The 26,335-nt window shown below is 33.6% G+C and overlaps 1 protein-coding gene across 15 annotated transcripts in view; it reads right to left on the reverse strand.

Annotated features, from left to right (window-relative positions):
* LOC123546888 (voltage-dependent calcium channel type A subunit alpha-1-like) overlaps nt 1–26,335 on the reverse strand; it is a 363,448-nt gene that overhangs the window by 74,900 nt on the left and 262,213 nt on the right. For all 15 annotated transcript variants that reach the window (XM_053524572.1, XM_053524565.1, XM_053524561.1 and 12 more), the window contains 7 exons: nt 12,379–12,484; nt 10,394–10,533; nt 8,927–9,021; nt 8,275–8,445; nt 7,714–7,940; nt 5,699–5,802; nt 476–591 (listed from right to left, as the gene is read on the reverse strand). In XM_053524572.1, the coding sequence (XP_053380547.1) occupies nt 476–591; nt 5,699–5,802; nt 7,714–7,940; nt 8,275–8,445; nt 8,927–9,021; nt 10,394–10,533; nt 12,379–12,484 (959 nt within the window). The remainder of the gene's footprint in view (nt 1–475; nt 592–5,698; nt 5,803–7,713; nt 7,941–8,274; nt 8,446–8,926; nt 9,022–10,393; nt 10,534–12,378; nt 12,485–26,335) is intronic.

A 26,335-nucleotide genomic window follows, 5' to 3' on the forward strand; every position in this document is an offset into this window, starting at 1 on the left:
CGAAAGAAATTGCCGTGACGGTAAAACCCGTGACAATCCGTGATAAAACCGTTACGGACATTATGACCGTCGCGGGTTTTAGTAGATCTGTTACCTAACAACTGTGTTTGAATACGCAAGTAAAAATATTAACCTAAGACGACGGACTACGGACGACGGACACTGGATCATCTACAAATATCACAGGTTTGAAACATGTTTGACTATTCATGACAATGTTTCCAGCGCACAACTCTAGTATATGATTATAGTTATACATGTGTTACAGTGGGAGTACTTTCAGGACTGTACGTTTCAATGAGGTTACAAACATACCTAGTATGTCATTATATGTATTCCACCACCTGACCTATATATAATGAATAATGTATTTTACAAGCTCTGTACTGTTACAAAACAACAATACACTTCCCTAAAAATTTCTGCAACAGTATATTTATTGTATTAATAGCCTCCCTTTGATCATGGCCAATACCTGCTTTGCAGATCCACTCAAGATATCCATTTAATTCCCTATCTAATTGCTGCCTACGACGTAATTTGAAAAATGCTCTACGATTTTCTACTCTTTCTCTCTCTTTGGCGAATTCACTGAAAAAAAATTATAAATATTTTATTAAAGCTGCTGACATGTAAGTCGTACTGCATGTATTTATAAGCAGGATAAATTATTCTTTATGTATATGATTACATGCTTGATTTTTATAATAGTTTATTATTGTGTGTATGTGTTAATAACGAGTTTATTTTATATTATTATACCTCACATAAATGTCAATGCAAATTTCCAATTAGTTTAAATTGAATAATATATCATATTCCCCAGTGATTTTATCGCAAAATCGTTATTTTCAATTTCTGCGCAGGTGATATGATCCATAATTTCATATCACATGCGCAACAGCGTTATTTTGTTTTCCTGCGCATGTGATATTATTTTTTCATATCACCCGTTGAGAGATTGATACTTTTGCATTGATTAAAAGAGTGAGTCGATTAATTTTCAGACGAGGCGCTTATATTATTATACTTTAGGATTAAATTACCCTTTTCTACTGCTCTTGCATGTGCGAACACGACCGAATTTTCTTTTATATGCTACGTGCAAAATAGTTCGAAAACATTTTTTAAATCAAATATTGAATCGAAACTACCACAATAAGTTTGGAAATGATCTAACTAAGAAAATGAGTGCTCACACTTAAATGTTTCGTTTAGAAAAAAAAAGAAAGTTATCGCCGTTTTTCGAACGCTACTGATTGACGCAATGTTAAAATATTAGAATAAATATAGGGGTCAGCTAGAAACGTCTCGATTAAATCTATCAAAAAAAGTCTTATTACACGGCACAGTTGCCACAAATTATAAGTGCTAACAAGTAAAGACTCTTTAATTCTGTCTTCATTATTAGGTTAGTAATTACTTTTTAATGTTAAATAAATTACTATGTTGATTTTCCAGTAAATGCTTTGACCCTTGTAATCTTTCGGTATAATAAAATAAATATTGCTCACCCCTCCATATATGAATATAGACCTCGGCTGGCGCCTCGGTCAATATTCATATATCCCGCGGTGAACATTTTTCATATCACCCTCTCAGGAATGCAGTATTTAAGAAATAATAAATCTGTTCCTATATTTTATCAGTTAATAAAATATGGGCAGGAGTTTGGATGCGTAATAATTAAATCACGAGTGCGTAGCACGAGTGATTTAATTATTCGCATCCAAACGACTGCCCATGTTTTATTAATTGATAAAATTATTGGAACATATTTATTATTTCGATTCTAACAACGCAAATAATTCGCATTTTACAGTACTACATTTTCAGCGTAATACGTCATTCGGGTCAAATGCTGTTACAATTTACCCCCTATGGTTAGAAAGTGTTGCATAGCCAAAGGAACGTAGAGATATTTGTTTCTTTTTTATCAGAATTTTGAGAAGTATTTATAAATTAGTAATCTAACAACTCGCAAACTAATTATGAACAAAATCATCAAATTAGGCGAGTTGACCCTGTGTTACGAGTTACGAGCTTAACATTTATATGACGTCACATCAATATGACGTCATACTTTGTCATACATTTATGACGTCACCGCTGAATCATAATTGAGCTAACTGAATTTGCTCGTAGAGATCAAAACGTGTTTTACGGTTCTAACATAAGTCAGTATGACTTTTTATCATATTTATGTCTTCTGAAATGCTGTTTTCAACCGTTTGGCCCTGAAATAATTCGTATGTAATGGAACTGAAGTTGATTCTCTTATGTCAAAATCATAGGGGAGTGAAATGTAACAGCCATCCATATTTTATCGTAGATTCATGTATAGGCGATTTCGCTATATGTTTATATAGCAATTGCTGCGGATCGTGTTAGAATTATATAATACTCTCACAGATAAAAATATTATTTAGAATAAAATGAAAGATTAGTGAACCTACATAATCATGTGCAAGACTTGGTTTTCAAAACAAAGAAAAAGATCTATTACGACTAGCAAAGAACGTAACCACTCGACGAAACGAAAACCTACAATGCTGATGTGTGAATATGTTCATGATTTGCATGTTCACACAATTACGTAGAAAAAGTAAAAAAAAAAAACACCATAGAATTGTCGGTAGTAAAGAAAAACTCTCAAAGTTTTAAACGTTGAACAGCGCTCTTAACAAACGACAGTGTACTTTCCATGTTATGATTTCAAGTTAAAGAATTTAGCATAGGTTCAGTACATGTTGAATAGCCGTGAAAGATAGTTTGACAAGAAGAGATATACATACACTGACGAGATATGAAAACGCAACAAAAATATGTCTGAATATATTTTTGTACTACAAAAAGAATCACCTTGAAATTTTCAACATATACACATCTCAATACTCTATACCAATTGTGTTGATTTTCCGGTCTGTTGTGCTGATTAAATTTGAACACAATGGGTATAGAATATCGAGATGTGTATGTGTTGAACATTTCAAGGTGATACTTTTTCTAGTAAAAATATATACAGGCATATGTTTGTTGCGTTTTCATATCTCGCCAGTGTATATATCATCAACAAATTAAAACACGATTTTCTAGTATGGTTAGATATATCAACTACGTATTTAAATGACACCAATTCCATTTTCAACGACTGCGAGTATCTTTACCAGTAAAACTAGAAATGTTTTCTCATATGAATTGAATAACGCCAACACATAGCTGATGTGTCTGACAATATGATATAATTGATTTGCTGAGGAATTATATATGTTTGTCCTCCGGGAACTCTGAGTACCAGTCTGTCTATGACCAGGATTTATCACGGTTATACGTCTAAACAGTATGTCATTTCGCATGCAAAATCTTCGATTTTATGTCATGGTGTTTCATTTAGGCTTGTTAGAACATAAAACAAACCCTAAAGAACAGTTTAAGTACAACAATCGGCATGTTAATTAAAGATAAACTACCAAATTCAAATTAACGTTGAAGTAGATATAAACACTAATATGTATATAAACGCACTCTTAATAGCTCGGCGATTTCCCTTGATGTTTTACTATAAAACCTTTCTGTTGGGCGAATCAATATTCAAATAAATAAAAAGAAGAAACCCCGTTGCTGTGGTTACTGTTGCTGGTGTACAAACAGTTGAGGATGGTTTTAGATGAAACATAACTGGTATGGTTATAGCAAGCCAAGTGTCCAATAATTATGTGAACCCCGGTTCACGGTCGAAAAACTAGGATTAACGATCGATAAACTAGGTTTTTCGAACGTAAAACTAGGTTTTTCAAATACTAACCTATATTTTCGAGTGAAAACATCAGATACCGGGTGTAAACCATAGTTTACGCTCGTGAACCCAGGTTTACGTTCGATAAACTAGGTTTCTCGATTGAACTATGAATTTCTGTCGTTATCCTTTGTTTACGACCGTAAACTTGGGTTTACGAACGTGAACCTACGTTTACGAGCGTGAAGTTTGGTTTAGGACGTTATCCTATGTTTTCGCTCGAAAAAAATAGGTTAGTATTTGAAAAACCTGGTTTTACGTTTGAAAAACATGGTTTATCGAAAGTAAACTTAAGTTCACGCTCGTAAACCCAAGTTCACGTTCGTAAACATAGGTTCACGCTCGAAAATATAGGTTCTGGTCCGTAAACTATGGTTCACGGTCGTAAACATAGGTTCACCTCCGTAAACATAGGTTCATGGCCGTAAACCCATGTTCACGCCCGAAATTTATTGTTGATTCTATAATTCTAATATATCGACCGTAAACCATGGTTAACGTTTGATAAACTAGGTTTCTCGATTGAACTACGAGTTTCGGTCGTTATCCTATGTTTACGATCGTTATCCTATGTTTACGCTCGTAAACCCCGGTTCACGCTCGTAAACCATAGTTTACGAACGTGAACCTATGTTTACGACCGTGAACTGGGGTTTACAATCGTGAACCTACATTAACGAGCGTGAACTATGGTTCACGGCGTTATCCTATGTTTTTGCTCGAAAATATAGGTTAGTATTCGAAAAACCTAGTTTTACGTTCGAAAAACCTAGTTTATCGATCGTTAATCCTAGTTTTTCGACCGCGAACTAGGGTTCGCGTAATTATTGGACAATTGGCTTGCCATGTAGTTACAAATCGATAAACACGGTTTTACGAAGGTAAACTGTAGTCACGGCCGTAAACCTAGGTTCACGCTCGTAAATATAGGTTCACGACCGTAAACATAGGTTTACGGCCGAAATTGATAGTTGATTTCATAATCCTAGTATATCAATCGTAAACCATGGTTTACGTTCGATAAACTAGGTTTCTCGATTGAACTATGAATTTCGATCGTTATCCTTTGTTTACGACCGTAAACTTGGGTTTACGAACGTGAACCTATGTTTACGAGCGTGAATTACGGTTTACGACGTTATCCTATGTTTTCGCTCGAAAAAATAGGTTAGTATTTGAAAAACCTGGTTTTACGTTTGAAAAACCTGGTTTATCGAACGTAAACCTAAGTTTACGCTCGTAAACCCAAGTTCACGTTCGTAAACATAGGTTCACGCTCGAAAATATAGGTTCAGGTCCGTAAACTATGGTTCACGGTCGTACACATAGGTTCATGGCCGTAAACCCATGTTCACGCCCGAAATTCATTGTTGATTCTATAATCCTAATATATCGACCATAAACCATGGTTTACGTTTAATAAACTAGGTTTCTCGATTGAACTATGAGTTTCGGTCGTTATCATATGTTTTCGATCGTTTTCCTATGTTTACTGTCGTAAACCCTGGTTCACGCTCGTAAACCATCGTTAATCCTAGTTTTTCGACCGTGAATTAGGGTTCACGTAATTACTGGACAATTGGCTTGCCATATATGGTCAAATAATGGGTTCTTTCTTTTCTTAGGTCTATCTGAATTCAGCAGTATTTGATTTAAATGCTTTGTATGTATATAAACAAATGACAATTCTAATACGATTATTTATTCCAAACGAATATTAGACACTTCCGGTTGTAAGTGTACCTACGTTTGATTCTGCCTCAAGTCACTGCCCTTATAACGACACTTGAAGAACATTTTGTCAGTCGTGCAAGTTTTAAACTGATTATCTGCTAAAATACATTTATGTTATTCAGATCTCAGAAACAACCTGGTTCTATGCATCGACAGCCACTAACTTACCCACTAAGAACACCAAGTACTAAGTTGAGCATGAAGAATGATCCGAGAATAATGAGAGGGTAGAAATAAATCCAATTGAAGTACTTTCCACACGCGTCATTCGTCTGGAAACAAATAAAAAATAACAATAGATAAAATACATTGCATTTAAAAACATCGTTGAACAGTGTTATTTACAACATACAGTAATGTTTGAATAAGGCACATACGGACTAGGAACTATGCAAGTACACCCAATTATAGTTCTAGTTCCACAACAGGATTTTTTTTCGGTGGAGTAATTGATTAATCTTTGAGGAAACCTTAGATACCCCTTAGACAGGTATGCAAGTGGGTAGAACCAAGGATTTACAAAAAATATACATATTGTACAAAACGCTAAAACTAACAAGTTTTTTCACCTCAATAGACTCTTTGCTATTTTGTATGACTTTAAAGGTCCAATACTAAGGAAAGTGAACATTTTAATTTCTTTTAAAAAGCACAGAAACTATTTCATTTTATTGGAAAATGAAAGTTGGTATGTAGAAATTCGAAATAAATCGCAGTATATGTACAATTATTTTTCTATGAGGTATGAAGAAAGTTAAAAAGACCTGGGGGGTCATTCTGTCGATTCATTGAAATTTCAACATAATACACATACATTTCTTTGAGTTCCAAAGACCTTCTGTAAATTTTGACCTACCAATCTTCATTATTTAGTGTCTTGCAGAAGTCTATGCACTGGCTATGAAAAAAATTGCCAACTCACTTTCCCTTAGTAATGGACCTTTAAAGACAGACAGTAGTTCAAATAGTAAAAATAAAAATGGTAAAACTGTATCAATTAGGTGTATTTCCGTCACTATTAAACGTTCACCTTAGAGGTCAAACATTAGACAAATATATCTGTGACGGCCATAAGTTAATAAAGAGATGGACCAACTATCCGGCCATGTATGAGTCCCGGCTCATGCCCGACATACTCAGATAACTCTAAAGATGTGACTTAAAAAAAAGTATTTAAGAATGTACATCTAAATGACACGTACATTGTAAGCATTTACAAGTTCATTTAAACAATTATACTGATCCATATTGCACTACTAAATGGGACAATACATGGTTCATGTGTGAATCACTCCAATGCACCGTCCGAGATTTCCCCGAGATACGCGGAATCGATAACCACGAGATACGCGGAATCGATAACCCCGAGATACGCGGAATCGAGATTCCCCGAGATATGTTCGCTTAATCACCGTGACACCAAAGCACAAACGAAATATCATTGGTCATGACACTCAACAAATGAACAAAATATGTTCAGAAATTTTTTGGTTTAGACGAAGATACCTTTGAATACTTTTGTAACAAAAAAGGTCAACTAGCTTGTTTGAGGCAAACAAGAGCTGTCACTAATGGTGACAAATGCCTCCGCAACGCCTTTGCCTTTGACCTGGTGACCTTGACCTTTGACCTGGTGACCCCAAAGTCAATAGGTGTCGTGTACTCTATAAGTACTATCAGCATGTGAAGTCCTGGCTGCAGTGGTTCGCGAGTAAAGTGCCTTCATGCAATTGTTACGTTGTGACGAACAAACGAACGGACGGACAGTTGAAAACTAATATGCCTCCCTTTGGGGGCACAAAAAAGAGAGATCAAATACGCATCAACCTTCCAAATCATTATGAATAAATAAACAAATTAGAAGGTTAAGTCTGACGGTCATTCAAAATATAGAAAATTATTTGAACTATGTCATTTTATCTAAAAGTGTGTCATGTAACTCAAGCAGACACACTTTTCAGATAGACTAAAGTAGAACTACATCGTTAAGGTACATAAACACCACTGTCTGACAGGCCGAATGTCTGTTTTTTCATTGTTACTTGAAAGCTTTTCTGTTCCTTTATGTACCTTGATGTTTCTCATTCATTAATTTCTCGAACAAGTGGCTATCTAATTCGCGCTTGAATAAATTGATACACCGCTATTGCAAGGCAAAGCCTTTCGAAAGAAATTATACCCACATTATACAATATTGTAGTCCATCCTTCCATTGTAAAACATTGAAAAACTGTCAACATTGCATATCCAATATTGTCAAAACTAGTTATTCCATAGTTTGGGCCGCGCCAATATGGCCGGCATTCTGAAACGTTTTCTTGGCACCTAAAACCTCCTAAAGTATAACCGCTACCACTGTCTTTAGAACTACAAGGTCTAACACTATCTTCTTCTCCTATATAAATATCCGCTGTAAATACAAATACAAACAACTGAGCATTCCATTTGTAAAAAATGTATCAAGAATGTATAAATATCCTTCAAAAACTGAATCGTTCTGAGATTATATACTTGAAGATTTCAACACACACGTCCGTTCTTTTATATAATGAGCGTTTAAACTAACTTAACTTTTCAGCAACTATAGATAATTTTGTTTCTCCAAAACAAGAAAATGTGACGTATGCGAAATGAAACGCTTCTTACAAAACTTTAAATCGTACGATATGTAATTCATCATCTAACACTGTCAGCTAAAATAATGTTACGATTTAAAAAAAAATTGGTAGGGTTTATGTTCTTACATTCGTCATTGCTAGGCCTAGAGTCAAGCCTATAGCAGGCGAAGTGGAATGCACCATTATAAATTTCTAGCCCTATAATGGCAAACATGATGATGGCGAAGAACACGAGAAGGCAGACTTGGAGCAATGGTGCCATAGCACGTATAATAGACTTCAGCACCACCTGTAAACCTAGATGGAGAAAATAGTGTTAAGCAAAATTTTACATATAAATGTTGACACAGTTATAACATATTAATGACATATATATATGTCAACAAGACTCATACTAAAATTCTCGATTTAAAAACAACATAAACTTTGTAACTACATCATTTAAGTCGTTTAAACAAAACTACTAGTTCAAGAAAAATATGTCAGATGTAATTTATAAAAACAGTAATGATAACTCTATACACATCAATTTTGATGTATTTCTCGCCTATAAGTATTTGACAAACGGTAATTTCCGCTAGATTGTTATTCCTGTATATCATTTCGGCAGTCTCCGGTTTTTAACGAAACCATTCCTCGTATGAGGTACAATAACGTCCGAAGAGTGCCGAAATACTTAACGAGAATGCGAAACCGCACGGAAACTGCCGATTGTCGTCACAGCTCTACTAACTTAAAGACGAAGAAACAATAAACAAAAGACTGAAAGGAAACCTACTTGGTATACCCGACACCAGTTTCAGGGGACGTAACACACGGACCGCCCTCAAGGTCCGTAAATCTAATGTACTAGAGGCGATTATGGTAATGAACCTGGCAACAAAAAAATAAAAGACACACCCTTCAGCAATATCAATAAAGGAAGGGTCTTGGTTTGAATGTAGTGCAGAGGTCATGAAGTCACTAGAAAAATGATAATAAACTTGCAATTAATAATGTAGTTTCAAAATTTTAATATAAATCTATTCATGCCTTCGTAGAAAATCCAACTAGATAAATCTGCTAGAGGTAGAGAGATGTTAAATACTAGTAGGTACCTGCCTTCTTTACTATCATCATTCCATTTCATTTAATTGTGTAAATAGAAAACTATATTTAACAACTTTGGAAACATTTAGGTATGTATTTCTTAACCTTAAACAAAATAAAACATAGCATAACGGAGTTTTACAACTGAACATGACAGGAACTATTGGACATTAAAAGATGCAGTTCATTTTCTTAAATAGGGACGTTTTGTGTGTACGAAGCCCATTAACAAGGAAGAGGTTGGGATTGTATCACGTTGCGCATACATATTTTGAACACCTGTATTTCAACAGAATAATTACTCTAAGCAGCTTAAATGTTCATAAAAAACCTAGATTCAAATTCCAGATTAAACTCAAAATTAATATTTACATTTTCTACATCTAATAAAAAATACTCTAAACGAAGGTACTAACTTCTAAATTAAAATTTTATTTATGTTTCTGACAAGCAGGTAGTACTTAAAATATTGTGATGACTTTGAAATGCAGGTATCCTTCGGAATATATATATGTTTCCTCTATCGCTGGTCCAGGAACTGAGGAAAGCAAAGATCTTAAAAGAGGAGTTTTTAAAGCAACAGAGACACAAATACTAACCAATTACTACAGATAACAAGTATAGGGGTATGTAATATCAAAATGCTGCTATGATAGAATGAATTTAAATTCTTTTCACATTCCAGTTTGCCACATTTATGCTTTTGAAACTCCTCTTTTGCATATAGTCAAATGCTTTCCTGGGATTTCAAACTCACTTTCTATTCCAGTCACGAGTTTTAGGGGTCTTAAAACACGCAATGAACGGATGGCAGGTTGATTTATAATAGATGGAAATAGCCACTCCAGGCAGCTTTTGGTGAAAATTTAAAATTCAAGATAAATTGAAACAGTAATGATAACTTTGGAATGCAAGACAAGTACTGAAAAGAAGAATTTATCTAATTAGATTTTATTTGTTAAATTCTTCTGAAAATCACTGAAACGTTCATCAAGGTCGTTTGATCAAACACTTAAAAATCATTTGAAAACACTGTAAAAAGAAACTTTTTATATTTTTTAAAGCACAAATCACATCATACTGTTTTATATAAGTAATTTTAATGATAACGTAAAAGAACTTTCAATTCGGATAACACTGTATTCGGTTAACTTACCCTGTTACTACGACTACGAAATCCATGATGTTCCAAACGTTGCGTAGATATGAACCACGATGTAATATGAAACCTAATGCTACGATCTTTAGTAAAGCCTCTACACAAAATATTATTAAAAAGTACAATTCTGTCTTCTCCTGAAATACAAAATTAAGAATGAGGTTGGAAGAACGAACATTCAAAAGGAATTTGATAAATGTCTTAATCATTCTACAACATTTAAATCTTAATAATGCTTATAATCAAAGTTGGTCTAATTAGAAAATGCTCAGAAAATTCATTATAAAAAGTTATTTGTATTAGTTTAGTTTTTGCCGTGCAAAAGTAATATATATAAGTCACCATACGGTAATGAAAGGATTACTAAGTCGACTTTGTTGAGATTAAAATTTTGGAAAATCCAAATCGTAAAGTAAATGTTTTCAGATATTGTCATAACATGTGCATGTTGACCAAAGATGATAATAACTGAAGCAAAAGACTGTTCAAGTCGCGAAACAGAACATGTCAACTGCTTGCTAAATTGCCTGCAATTATCGAATTGATGAATCAGAAAAATCTGACCGTCTAGACCAATTGTTTGAACATTAATTCCCATCACTCACCACAAGAACATGGGAAGTTGTCTGATGTATCAGAAAAAATGTTATATGAATGCTTTAATAGCGTTTGGACTCTTGTAAAATGCCTATTTTTGGCCAAATTACAATCCTGATCGCATTTTACTTTATTAATCTCTTTTTGCTAGTTCTTTCTGTGTACAGATAATGGACTTCATAAGCAATCATATATGCTTCAATCTTAAGCAAAAATTAGACATGTCAATCCCGTTATAACCAAGACCGTTTTGACATCTTGATGAAGGACAGCACTGTTTCGTGCTCATAGGTGATTTGTTAAAAATAGATAAAACATCAAAGTTTATAAGAAAATATCTTTTTTAGTCTCTTGTATATATCTGTATATTACACGATAACATTTAAAAGGCATTTGCTTGAAGATCAGTCTATCACAAGATCCACTAAAATGAAACAGCCTTTCTTTTTTACGTTACGTTTATTACTTGTCTCTTACATATTTAAGTAAATAAAAAAGGGCCACGATGGCCATAGTTCGCTCATCCGAGTTTCAAAGCTGGACTGTTAAATTTTGGAAGACGGTCATCCAAGGAACATTTCAGTGAAATTATTCTAAAATCAGGCCAGCAGTTTCTGAAGAGATATTCGAATTTTTCCAAAGTTGTAGCCATACAGAGAAAAGAAAACTAGCCAGGTCCTTGGTGGACACGTTTTTTTGACAAATCATAATAATGTAAGAACATTTGGTAGGGGGCCACCCAAGGAACATTGCTGTGCATTTTTGCAAAATCAGATAAAAAGTGTCAGAGTTCCAAATTTTCCTCAAATATTGGGAAAACTAGCCCCGGTTAAAACTCAAGAAACCTAGTGACCTAGTTTTTGACCTAGATAATCCAGTTTCTGTTTTAACCTAGACTTCCTAGAGACAAACATTCTGACAAAATGTGGCCTCTAAGAGTGGTAACAATATTTTCCAGTTGAATGACCTAGTGATCTAGTTTTTGACATCATATTACACAGTTTTAAGGTTTCATGAAGACTGGGCTAAATTTGAGACCTCTAGAAAGTTAATAGTTACCCTTGACGGCGACAGATGGATGAAGGACACAGGGCGACCATAATAGCTCACATTGAGCACACTGTGCTTAGGTGAGCTAAAATATGCAACAAATTGTTTGTTTGCACTACACAGACGTCTTGCTAGGAAACATCGCAGTCAGTCATCACGATAAACAGAACAGTCAGGTAATAGATCTTCGAAATGAAGAATGACGTAATATTTTTTTCCTAAAAATGCTTTACATGTTTTGTTTCCAGCAAAACACAAAGCCCTATAGCACGTGACTAAGCTCAAACATTCTGACTCAGATAATACATTTCTATCATGATGTTACACATACTTACCAACTGTTCAGCTAGAGGAGTTTTATCATGCTGTGGTAAATGTTCTTCTAGACCTAAGACAACACAGTTGGCAATGATAGTAAGTAGCACCATATACTCGAACGGCGTGATCTTCAGTTAAGGAATATACTGTATATGTACTGACAAATTTAATAACAATACAAATGCTTTTTCTTTTAAGTATAAGCTAAGCTTGGCACAACTGTTGAATAGAGTACTAGCTACACACTACACACATACTAAAATAATTACAGCACATACTTACTTATTAAAAACACTCTAAAATTACGTCTGTATCTACATAGGCTAACAACTCGTAATACAGTAATCGAAACTTTTTTGCTCCACGTTTCAGTATACCGAGTGCAATTTCTCATATATTTAGAAATATTTCCTGTGAAAATATATAAAAAGACATTAACAATAATCAAGTAATGCTATAATATCATTTGATGCATTTTACGACCTCGGTCCAATTTTAAGACGTTACAAAAAGTCACGTAGTATAATGTACAAATGAAGAAAATTCGTTGTGGGTCAAAAAAGAAAATCATGACTTTATATAGTCATATCTCGGAAACAAATACTTGACCCCTCAATATACACCTATCTCTCCTTGCAAATATTCCTCAAAAAATATACATCTCTACCTTTGTGTGTGTTTTTCAATGGGGAGGAAAGACATCTTTGCACTATTTCATTATCTTGAATCCTTTTTATGTTTTTAACAATACAAGTGTCTAAATCTAGATCTGTGAAATTTCATTAAATGTACTATTAGTATTATGAAAGTCAAAATATCTGGAAACAGGGCGTTTAAGAATTATCAATTAGTTTAGTGAATATTTAATAATATGTCCATGTCACCAGAAAAAAAGTATATTAAACACATGCTAGTAACCGAACATTATATGTTGAAAGACATTATGATTCCTCCTCTAAACAGGTTATAATCACTAATTACAATAAATAACGAAATATGTAAGTAAGTGATACACATTATAGTAAACCAACAAAAATGTTTAAAAATCACTTTAACTTCCGTGGAAATGTTTTAACGGTTGACTGTATTTTATCGTTCACTTGGCAAAGTTTTTGAAATAATGCTATACATGAATACAACCGTCTTGTTTACACAGTGTACATGACTTTTATACTGTAAATATTTTCTGACACGTATGTAAGTAAACACAGCAACCTTCTTTCAGATACAAACACAGACGTTACTGTTTTCTTACATAAACTTTTTAAGGATCTACCGTTGTTTCTAAATAATACTGTATACAGATTTCCTGGCAGTTTTGATTTGATGATACGGCATATTTGTTTCTTTGCTTATTTGTTGTGTATTAAGTCAAATACACATGTCATACGTCAAATTTCCAGCTTTATAAGGTGAGAAAAAAAACAAATCGCTGATGTTTGTATTATTTCAGGTAAGAAAGGGTATCTTGTAAGAACAATTGACTTTCTGTCAAGCAGCGGGGTTGCTTCTTCAATTTACGATTCATGCAGGGTTTTAACCCACAGATCTAGGTCGGTGTATTAATATCTCTGCTCATTTTGAACTCTTTGGGGGATAAACGCCACAGCTAAGTAACCGTCTTAAATGAAAGTTCTCTTCACAAAAGCAACATACTATAGTAACTCTTTCAAACATAATATACATGTATTTCTATAATAATAATGTAATAATAATAGTAAATACTTAAATAATAATAACAATAACAGTAACAATAAAAAAATATTGAAAGAGGGAACATATTTGAACAAATCACTCTTCAATGAGGTCTCAACAATACATACATCAACTCAAAATATGTTACAAAAACATGTTACTAAAAGCATGATAATCAATAATCAAAGAAATTATCCCCAGAGCTGCTAGCTACTGGGAAATTTGCTCCATTGTAAATACAAGGACTTAAAATGTTTCATTGAAATTGCATTTTGTATTCTGTAGTGGGAGGACTATTCCAAATAGTTGAATCAGAGTATAGAAATCACTTAATTATTCTCCTCAACAGCCCTTTTTCCAGTTGCAAAATTTGGTGTTGCTCGCGGTGTTGCTATGCAGTGATTATATGGTGTATTTTATATTATTTATTCAGATGTCCAGACTCCTGTAATTATTTTCTGGCGTGAAGTATTTGCCGATCAATACGAGTTCTGTATACATTGTATATACAATAATGCCTAACAAGTATTGATCCCTACTCTCTGTGTGTCCGATATTTACAGGAAGATTTGTAACCACTGTTCCAATCTAGAGATTTACTATAAAGCTGACCGATAATTGTTATGTACAGAAACAGGGTTAGCTTTAAGCACATTATTTTGCTCCTTACTGTTTAGCAATCGATTTTGATTAAAAAAGTATATGAATATGTTTTTTTTCAATTAATCTTTTTATCTTAATTAAATTAAAAGTTCATTACATAGTCATTTTTTATTGTATATTGTACTTAAATGACATTGCAGTAACTGCACATTTATGGATGTATATTACAACTGTCAAAAAATGATAAATGTAAATTACTGTTCGCCTTAATATGTCTTCAGTATCTCTGTTGTACAGTTTTTGGGTTAAGTCTTCAAAAAGTAAGACACTTGCCTTGTCTAGAGAGGAAAAAACAAATCAAACAGATATGTGAACCTTCCCCTTTTTTTCAAGAGAACAATGTGTCCTTGAAAGTTTCGGTTAAGATATTAAGTTTAAATTAATTTAATGATTTTACAAGTATGACCAAACGGCCTCAAATCAAATGTCTTTTTGATGTATCTACATTTCACTTTAACATTTTATATATTCTTGCACAGTATGTTCAACCTTTAGCATTTCTTCGTGCTCTAGAAGTAACAGTACATGTAGTACGTGCGATCTATATAACGTTTTTTATCTGTCTTCAGAACAGTTATATCTGTATTTCATTTAAAGGCTGCTGTTTTCGTTCCTAGGGGACATTTTCCCGGAAATACGTGCCTCTGTGACTGACAATCATTGTGATACTTTACGTCATAGAGAAATGCTGTAGATTGTATGACTTGACAGAAGTTATAAAAACATTATAGAAGTTGTACACAGAAGTGCATATATTCTAGAAATCAGTTTGGTAAAATATCGACGTTTGTACATACCGTCGTGTCTGATTATACTTGGAGTGCTTCCCAAAGTTTGGCATTGGTAGTACATACATGCAAAGATGCGATTACAGTCCTTTATTAGTGTTGTTATAAATCCTTGTGAATAGCATTCATTTAGAAGAAGCTTATAAATAAAACGTTTATTTTCATTCTTCTTTCAATGGATTATTTCTGACACTGTTTCATGTGAACGTCATTCCTGTTAATTGTCTCAATAGCAAATACTTCATCTATTCTTCAGCATCTCGTCAATGTGTCTTTTCATACGAATAACTACATAACAGAAATAAAAATCAGATAATATACGACCTCCGGCATTTTGTCTTGTATTCATCTACCAAGATTTGGACATCTTCCACGTGTAACCTGAGCTTGGATATCTAAGCAATCGGTGACATTCATCGTGCCAGGATATAGAAGGTTAGCTAACAACCATAAAGAAGAGAATATCCAAGGCAAGAATGCCAAACATAAACTGACAAATGCTTTATTATTAAATGTCACCATCTGTTGCCCATATGGACGACTCCTATAGAAGTTGAAGTCGTTGATTTTGTGGGAAGTGCAAGATAAAGATGATACTCCAGCTCCAATTTTCTGCAAACTAAATGCGACAGTGTTAGTGTTTGAAGGCTTAAATGAAGTGTTTTGGTTTTCATACCAATCTTCAGAGGACTTTTGTTTTACTTTGCGTACACCAGATCGTACAGAACAAGCGAAAGAGGGTTTTCTTCGTAACTATATCTGTTATAATTTAACAAAATCAAGAGGAGGCATTTTATTGCTCTCTTGGTCTACTATTTTCTGTTGTTTTCTATTTCCGGAAACGAAACTGTTATCATACATGTTTGTCAAACGTTTGAATACTCGATTTTTATAGAAGGAAATATTATAAAATCAACTCTGTTTGTTACCTTCTACTCTCACTACATGTGCAACAACAGAACATTATAACATCAAGGCATGCAGCGTCTTTACTTTGACAGCTGTTTTATTTGTTTTTACATAAACTTAATTCATTCCTGAACTTGAGACTTGACCAGGCCCCGTGTTCACAAAACATTTTTCAGTCTCAGCTGAGTTTGAGTTGGAAATTTTAATATCAGTTTTACTAAAACTTCATGGTTAAATTTCAAATGAGACTGACCGTCAGTACTAAATAGTCACTTGAAAATAGTTATTAACTTCAAATCTAATTTTAAACATGCTGTTTAGATATAAATGACAAATAAAGTTTCGTTATCAAACTCAGCTGAGACTGAAAATGTTTTGTGAACACGGACCCTGGACTTAAGAAAGTAAAAGTAAACCATATCTGGCCTCTGCTGACATAGTTTTATCTGAGATAACTCAGTTTCAAATCTGACAAAAGTTTCAAGCAAATCAGGTAGAACATGTGGCATTTTGACTGTTTACATGTTTTTTTTTATCTGACTGAACCTTTAAATTTCCTAAATGAATACAGTTCTAAACATGACGTAACTTCTATAAAGCGAAACAGTTTGATAAAAATTCATGAAAAAAAGTTCAAACGTTCTGGTAGCAATTGTATTGACAAATACTTTTCTATGTTCGGTCTTGTGGCATTTTTTTACCCCAGATGACCAAGCATTAAATCTGGCCTAGAATTCTGACCAGGTTTCACATCCATCATGATATACGCCCTCTTTTGTGTCTGATAGGGTTTTTCTACAAACCTGAAATAGTGACCTATTTAATGACCCAAGATAGAAGCTGTTGGATTTCTGTCGTAACCATTCATATAGTTCGGGCAGAAAATGTGACCTATCCAGTACAACCGAGGATTTTCCAAGATCTGACATAGCGACATATTCATAACCTGGAATAACCCCATTTTAAACTTGCCTTAGACATATTTTTATTCTTGCCCTAGATTTCATAAAAACAAAGAGTTTCATAAAGATCATGTATAGAATGTGGCCTCAACAGTGTTGAAAGGCATTTCTATGATTTGACGTAGTTAGCAAGATTCGACTTAATTAATATGATTCAATTTCTTACTTGACCTAGATTGTATTTAAAACAAACAATTGGACATAATGTTTTGCTTATCTCATTTAAAATAATGGCCCAGATTTTGATCCAATATAACCCCAAACTTTACCTTTTGTTTATGAAGACACACATCCCGAAAATATTTAAAGAAAATTCGGAGGAAAGTTAACAATACGTTTTATTATTTCACCTATAGTGACCTACATACATCTAATTAATTGTAGCAAAGATTGTTCCTAACCTGTTTTACTACTCTACTCTTCAATCACACTTTCTCACGTCAATACTTTTGTAAACATTTTTCTCTTGTACTTATACTGATACAACATTTGTTATTTCAAACAAAGCAAACAATATTGAAAGTTCTTCTACATTTTCTGAGTAATATACATGTAATATTTTCCTTTGGTTATTGGTATGTATTTTATGAAGAAAAAAAACAAGGCAAAGGCATATGACGCAGGAAAACTAAAAAGAAAACATCACTCGAGGGCGGGGCAGATGAAGGATTTTTGGTTTGTGTGAAATATAAGGAGACGTTTAACGTGAACATTTTGCTACGTTCGTTACCTGTGGTAAAGATAATGCTAAATAAAGTCATACGAGGAAAACTAGCTGAAAAGGTCATACTTTTAGCAATATGTTGTAGGTCTAATTATAGTAAAGGAACCAGCGTGGGAACCATCTGGTCTATCAGGTTTTTTAACATTAATTTTTCACTTGGCATGGCCACAGAGGTCTAAATTAAAGCTGTTTTCTGCTTAAATTTCATTGTTGATGTATTTTTGATATTTTGGTAGAACAAAATGGGAGAGGAGGTTGTATTTGGTGGAGTGCAACTCAATTTTAGTATGAGTTGTACTTCCAGGTTTTGATGTGATTTTACAATAAGCAGATATTACAAGAGAAATGTCTCTTAGAAGATACATGACTCCTACTTTTCTCTTCATCTTATATCAGTTTATCATAACTTCTTAAAATGAGGTAAGGATCTGTTCTCTGAAATGGGTCTAGCTATAGTAGCTCTTTAATAAATGTCAGTTTTAAATAGAATATATAGGGAATACCTTTTAGTGTAGTATGACCTGTAAAGAAATAGCTATCCCCCTAATAACGTTTATGCCACGTGAACAGAAAGTGTTTATTTATTATCTAAGATGGTTGCAATATAAGTATGATTTGCAAGCAGAGCGGGCAAAAAATAATTATTGTTTTTCATAGAAATATCGACATTGTTAATTAGCTATAACGAATGATAACGTGCGAGGAAAGCAAAAATAACATATACTAGTGGGTGGAACGAGCAGACAATTTCAAATATGCAAAGGGATATGGTGCAAAAATAAGTATTATTGATGTGCAAACGACTCGAGCAGAAAATGTCCATGTGTTTAGCTTTAACTGCATAGAAAATATCGTAGAAAACGTTAATTTGATAGATTAAGGAAGTGGGTAGGGCACTAGATGCAACCCCAATGTATCCGCTAGTGGCGAGGTTATTTCAAACCCTTTACTTCAACCTTATGATAGACAAAAAAAGAAATCGAATCTTTGAACAGAACAATATTTGCAGAAAATAGTTTGTTTCACTTTCAGAAAGCTGCATATTTCAAAACCTGTTATTTTATGTTAATACTTTCTTTTTCCATTTATAGAAAAGCATTTGAAAGAGTATTTTTAAAGTTCCATAAGGCTATACATCTTATGTTACAAAACATGAAACAGCTGCCAAAATAGACGTCAAACATACGAGAAAACAATTACCAACAAAAAATGTGTTTTATGTTAAAAATGAAAAATGTAGCAGCCACACTATTATCAAAGACATTATGAGCCTTAAATGCTAAAGGCATTCGCGCCTTCTTTGAAAAAAACATTTTCAGGACGATACTCTACAGTTAAAAAAAGCACTCAATGCTAATGTCAAATAGAAAAAAGGACACGGTGACCAAATTCAACATAAGCAGGCATAGAAATAATGCAGTCTGACTGGTCAAATGTGCAATTTTAATGTCATCTAGTTAGGTGGAGGAACATCAGTCAAGCAAATAACTACACTATAATTATCAAATTACTGCTTAACGTACACTGTGCTTTTAATAATTCATAAATACTGCACACTTCGACTTCACTAGTCAATCAAACTTGTAGTTAATGAAAGGTAACGTCCTTACATAATAGCTAACACCAACCTTTCTTTTCGTTTTCTTGAGCAGAGATATAGTTCTTGGTGGGAATATAAGTTTCTGAAAACCTGATGTTCTAGAAAATGTTAAAATTGCGCGATGAGGTAAATGTTTTATATATTGAATAAAGAATAACCTGTTTTAGTGCTGTTTAACCTTACAAAAATAAGCTAATAACACAACTTCGAGTGGTTCTTGCTACAGAGTACGATTAAATAAATTTTATAACAGTATAACACTTTTATTTAAGCGTACTGCAAACATGTTATCGATTATCAATCGACTTTCTGTTGATTTTACTATACATATTGATATTTAACATGTTAAGCTAATTGAAAGCTTTTTCATCGCTAGAGTACTGCTGAAACGACAGTAACTCCATTTTGACACGGGATTTCATGCCAAGTACATGTACCCAGCATCTGTTCATACATTAGTAAAAAGCTACATGTTCTAAGGTTTGTTAGGCAATTAGACATACCGGCTTTACGTTGCTAAATTACTGCTGTAAATAGCGTTAGCAGGTGCGACATGGTACCAAAAACAGTTATTATGCATTTTTACTATAACGAAAGACCTATTGAGAGCAAACATCTTAGATTAATGGACACTGAGCTATTTTACGTGGTAAACAGCGTTAACCCCATAGAAGTTTAAGTTTTGATAGGGTATGAAGCACCGTCATCAAGCACTTTGTCGAGTTTATCTAAAGCTATCAAATTCCAACGGTTTTGCTGAAAACGACGTTAACAAGATACTAGTAAAACATCCGCAGCTAATTTATCAAGTATCTGTTCTTCTTTCAAACATTTAGCACTTGTTTTATTACGTATTGACAACAAGCTATGTGAGGATAATTGACATCTGTTTCATGAAAGCGACATTAACCCAATATTATACAACAACTTGATACCGTATCTAACTGAACTCGATCTACACATGTACTAAGTGAAACAAAAGACCTATTGATTTTGCTATAACTGTGCTGGATTACTCATTGGTATACGTTTATTTTCCCTCTTAACGGTGCGTTTGATCCATCAATTTCCAAGGCAGTAACAGTTAATGTCTTTACGGACAGTTTAACAGCTAAAATGCGGTGCTTTTAGTATTATAGAAATTGTCTGAACGAGTCAATACAGAAGATATAATTTAACTGAACTGTCGGGCAATATTCATTTACAATTCAGGCAAACTTAACGCCTCCTTTAATAATTAGAAAGAAGATCTCGAGTCTGAAGCCATTCTTACACCTCTGATTCACTTGGTACTTGTAAAGAATATGTCCGGACTTTATCAAGTTAATGGTAGAGCTAAGATACGTAAGTCTGACTGATTCATTCTTATGAATATTCAATAATGCTGACTACATGTAAATGACGTGAAAAGTTTGACCGGTCCTAACTTAGCAACTGACGGAATATTTATATAAATAATATATGCGTTATGTCTAAATACATCAGCTAAATAGGAAAAATTTGTTCCAGAAAGATTTTCCGAATGTGTGTATTGTTCATATTTGCATAATGAATAACAGATATCAATTGTCATTTTTCTCGTGCCTAGTTATATGAATAGTAAACTGACCAAGATGTTATATTATATATATATATAAAACAAAAAAAAAAGCAACAAGTATCTTTAAAAAAAGATAGACGGCCGCATTAGTCAATGCATACCTTAAGCTATGAAATGTGCATGCACTCGACACTTTTTCAAAGTAAACTTTTCATGTTTTTATGTAGATCATAAAACAATTATATTAATCATAATCAAGGAAACTTTGACAAAAAAAATAAAACTAATTAGGAGGGGCCGAAAAATGGGGGACGAAATGACCATTTTTGAAATCGTCAAGGGATACGAAATGACCAAAATGGGGACGGGTTGACTAGGGGTCGAGTTGACTATAAATCGTTTACGGGAGATCACTTCGCATCAGAGTGGCAGCGTTGGAAGGTTTGTAGTCGAATTCTGCCACAGTTTTACTACCGAGGGGATTCATATTTATGACGCAAGCCATTTCCAAAGGAGTACTGCAACGGATAATACTGTCTAACAATACAGCTCAAAGCGCCTTCATAGCTGATTAAAACTGTACATTTTGATTAATGGATGAAAAGTTCCACAGGTTTTCGAATGGAGTAGATAATATGTTCTTAAGAACTTTTCATCCATTAATCAAAATGTACAGCTTTAATCAGCTGTTATATGACCTTCAATCCAGATATTTACAGGAAGTAAAGGTGATATAAATACCGGCCTGTGGCCGGAAAATGTTTGAGTTTATATTTAAGTTGAAAAAAGGCGCTTTTGCGTGTGGCCTTGGTGCGACTGGAAACGTTTTCTATACTGCGGTACCTGGTACACTCTAGCAGACTCTACCAATCCAAAATAATGGAATGTTAGCTTGTCTCGTGGCGTAAAAACGCTTCAACTAAAGGATTACACCCATTTTTAAAACACGATTACAAGTCGATAACGATGCTTAATTTTAGAAATGTCGTGCAATTTTGAAGGAAAAGGGATTCACGAGTTTGTAATCGGACATTAATTAAGCATTTAAATTTTTGCAAATAATTAGGGATTTTCTGTTTACATGAACAACAGCAAGAGCACAACGTGTGTAGCTTCGTTTCGAGTATCTCATATGAATCGGATTTAATGAAAAATGATAAATATTTATCAAAAATATTTGCCAGTGAGGTTATACATTTTTTTTATCTTAAGTGTATAAACATTGTCGTTTTGTAAGGTTCATCTATTGATCATTTTAACGTATAAAAGAACTGATTTAAAGCACAAACGAAGTTAACTTCAGTCTATCGTGCATGTATCAGATGTATCAGAACTGATAACATGGAGACAAAAGGCTTAACCGGAAGCACGGGAACTTAACTGTAATCAACCCTGTTTAACTAACCAAATAATGCCGCGCTTAATCAAGTCATATTTTGTTGAGTTTAAACATATATAAGCGTATAATACAGGTATTTATATAACTACAGTGCAGGTAGACATTAACAATCAATGAAATTATAGCAATAGGATCGGGCTACAAGTTCTGCCAACATTAGTAAATAACCCTTCCCTTGAAACTTAACTATTAAATGATATTAATTACCTTTACGAAATAAACAAATATATATATTTTATCAAGTATTACAAACAAGATCGAAGAAAAAGACCAAAGCATTACTGAAACTGAAGAAGAAAAAAAAGAATGATAAATATAGCTAGAATGATGTTGATACTGCTTTTTTTTCCTAATGGAAAATTCAGAGAAGCTAGGGCAAGGGCACGAGTAACTGTTCTTCGACATGTCAACGGTGAGCAAGGTACCTTAAAGCAAATTATTTAGAGTTGGGGTGAAATCTTTATTCACACGTAAATGTAGTATGTTGAAAGAACGTATGTTGTTCTAATTTTAGTTTCAAAGGAGCACCTTCCACATATCATTGTAACCGATTTTGTTCCCTTTAAGATATGTCGTATGATGTGTAAACTGAACTGAATTTGTGGTAAAGAATTTGTCTTTTCGCTACATATGTTACTCTATAACTTTTGCAGTACTTTTATATTGTAACCAAAGATTTTGGCCACAAGGATAGCCGGCATGATTAGAAAAGTGTTTCCTTACTTTTAAACTTAAAGCATTTCTAGATTATTTTTTTTGTTGAACATTCCATGTCCATACTTTTGTTTTCAACAAAACACACATACATATGCTATCAAAGATTGGAGCTGAGATCGGTAACAAGACTCACTACAACTACTGAAAATAACATGTGATTTCCTTGACATATTTGTTGAACCTTTTATATTCAGTAGCCATGGATGTATATATATATATGTAAGTTATATGAGGGCCTTATGGAAGACTGCCTTTGTAAAATGAGTTTTTCTCTTTAAATAAAGGCTTTAATATTACTATTATTATTATCATGATTATTATTATTAATATAATTATTATTATTATTATCATTATCATATTTCAGATATGTTTTCTCTGTTTCTTCGTCTCCCAATATATTTCAGACAAATATGAAAGTGCAGAGCTATACTTCGTGGTGCTCCTCTATGTTATGTCGTTACAGGTGTAAATCAAGTACAAATCTAGACTTTATGTACAACAAGTGTACGATTCTAAGAAAAGTTCAAGCACCCATCTGTCACTGCTAGACGGCAAACAGTGAAATATGGTACGGCATTTCTATTTAGGTTTTAGTACAGATAAATGTCGCTGTGTAAGATAAGTCAAATTGTATCCAGATTTTTAATGCCGTGATTAGCCAGAAAAAGAACTTTTTTTTCAAGAGCAAGAACCGTTTCGTATGTCGCCTGCTTCCTTCGTTCTCAATATTTGTCAAAAGTTGACATTTCTGAATGTGTGTTGCTTTTGCTCTTCGTTGCTAAACGATTTTATAAAACATCCTGGAACGTGTCGTGTCCTCTGTCGGTGTTTCGTGTAGTGTTGAACAATTGAAATTTGCATATTTTTTCACACAACATCGCTTCGACATTTTAGAAATTACACAAGAGAAGCTAAAAACTTTGCTGGCATCTGTCTTTTTGTTGGGGTATTAACTTTTGAGACGATTCGAGCATGAGAATGCGAAAATGAATTTAAATACAAACTGTAAAAACTACTGCTACTTTCTGAAGTTTCCTGCACTTCGCTCAAATATGTATATTGCATTATGATGATAAATTGTACTGTTACATCCAAGATCAGTTATCAGTTTTTAATACTCATATGTGAACGGATAATCTTAAAAAACCTACACTCTTCTCTCTGTAATTAATCTCTTATTTTCACTGGAACAACTTTGATTTATTTTTCAAAACAAAGTACGTGTATCGGTAAGACGGTCTTAACCTTTAGCCTGCGGGTGGCAAGTGATTCAGCCTTTGGGTTATTCAGTCAATGAATTTTCAGTGAACACCCCTTTAAATAAGAAGTGGAACTGTCCAAATTGAATGATGGACCAGTCCATTTTAGAAATTTAGCAGGGTAAGGGTTAATCAGAAGCGAAGAAAAACTTCAGTATTTTCTCAAGCATTAATTCTTACCCCGCAGGCTTAGCATTATAAGCCTTGCCTATCAAATATCGAAGATATAACTGAAGTTGAAATTCAATAAGATTTAGAAGTAATATATTGCAATCTAAATTCACGCACTGTCGAAAGACATTTCTTTTTTCAGCTCCATCTAAAACATGGTTGAATTTAATACTAATTAGAACAAGAAACAAAAGGCACAAAGTAAATCACATGTGAACGTTAGGTCATCAAGACACATGAGAAACCATTTTAAATCCCTTAAAGGCAAACAAGAATAGAAACGAAAGCGTTTTATTTAGTCTTTGGCCGCAGGTGAATGATGTTTTGACGGGAGCTTGAAAATAGAAGACAAACAACAAATAGGCATAGCATAAAGTGGGCAAGCAGAACAGACATTAAGATATCAGACTCGTGTAAGCACGCACGAAGCATAACAAAACAGGCATATGTAAAAGTGTCCTTTTTACATCAGATCAAGGGCACTTACACACTCCGGTAACTATGGAACGCCGCGGCCGTTTTACGTGCCAGTATTTATTGAACACCAGCTTGTTCTGTGCATTTATAACTTGTAAAACAAAATTTGAAAGTAACTGCAGAGTGATTGAAATCATTACAGCAGCTATAAGACAAATTACTGGAACATTTAATGGATATCGCTGTTCATCAAGTGGACATATTCAACAATAGAAAATTAAATGGACAAGCCTCCCGCTGCACACCAAAATGCTAACATGTTCAACTATTCAAAATTATCAAGTAAACAGTTTTGGAATGAATTGTAAGACAGAGCTAATTTTCTCTGTCACAGAATAGCTGTACTGCGTTACTAACGGATATAATAGCTATTAGAGTATTTTATTTCTGACAACCTGTCATCCGCTTTTTCTGTACCAATGGGTACAAATAAAATTTTCACTGCCAAAAACTGTGACCCTTTCATTTTTTCTCTCTGAATATTCCGTGTATGAACACTTCAATTTACAGCCTATATAGTGTTAATGTATTGATTATTCCTTCCGAGTGCATTGCCCGGCTAACCTGACAGTGATTTATTGCTTGATCGGAATATTGTGAAAAACGCGTAAAAAAAAAAAAAAAAGAAAAAAAAAAAAAAAAAAAGCAGACGACAGTTGTATTTTTGTATTGAACATGTAGAACAACACACAATTCGTCTCGAAATTCTGACAGCATCAGAAACATCAAGTATACGCTTTTCTTGTCATGAAAACTGCATATATACATTTCAATTTCGTTGGATAATCTTTCAGAAAAAAATAAAGCAAATGGTTCATCAAACAGTGTTTATTAAGGAGAGATCTTCAACAAAAATTCTTTCTTCTCCTATTCTAAAGTGTTGTCAACGAAATTAAATTTTCGCGAAGAAATATCTAAGAAAATTTGAAAAAAAAACGGCATTGGAAATAATCAGACTAATATCAACTTTTATCCACTATTTAACATATAGACCACGTTACCGATAGAAAAGAAATTTTAATTGAATCCACTTCTATTGTATTTCTTTGATTCTTTTCAAGTGGAAACCA

The sequence above is a fragment of the Mercenaria mercenaria genome, chromosome 15 (genome assembly GCF_021730395.1).
Source record: "Mercenaria mercenaria strain notata chromosome 15, MADL_Memer_1, whole genome shotgun sequence".
Lineage (NCBI taxonomy): Eukaryota > Metazoa > Mollusca > Bivalvia > Venerida > Veneridae > Mercenaria > Mercenaria mercenaria.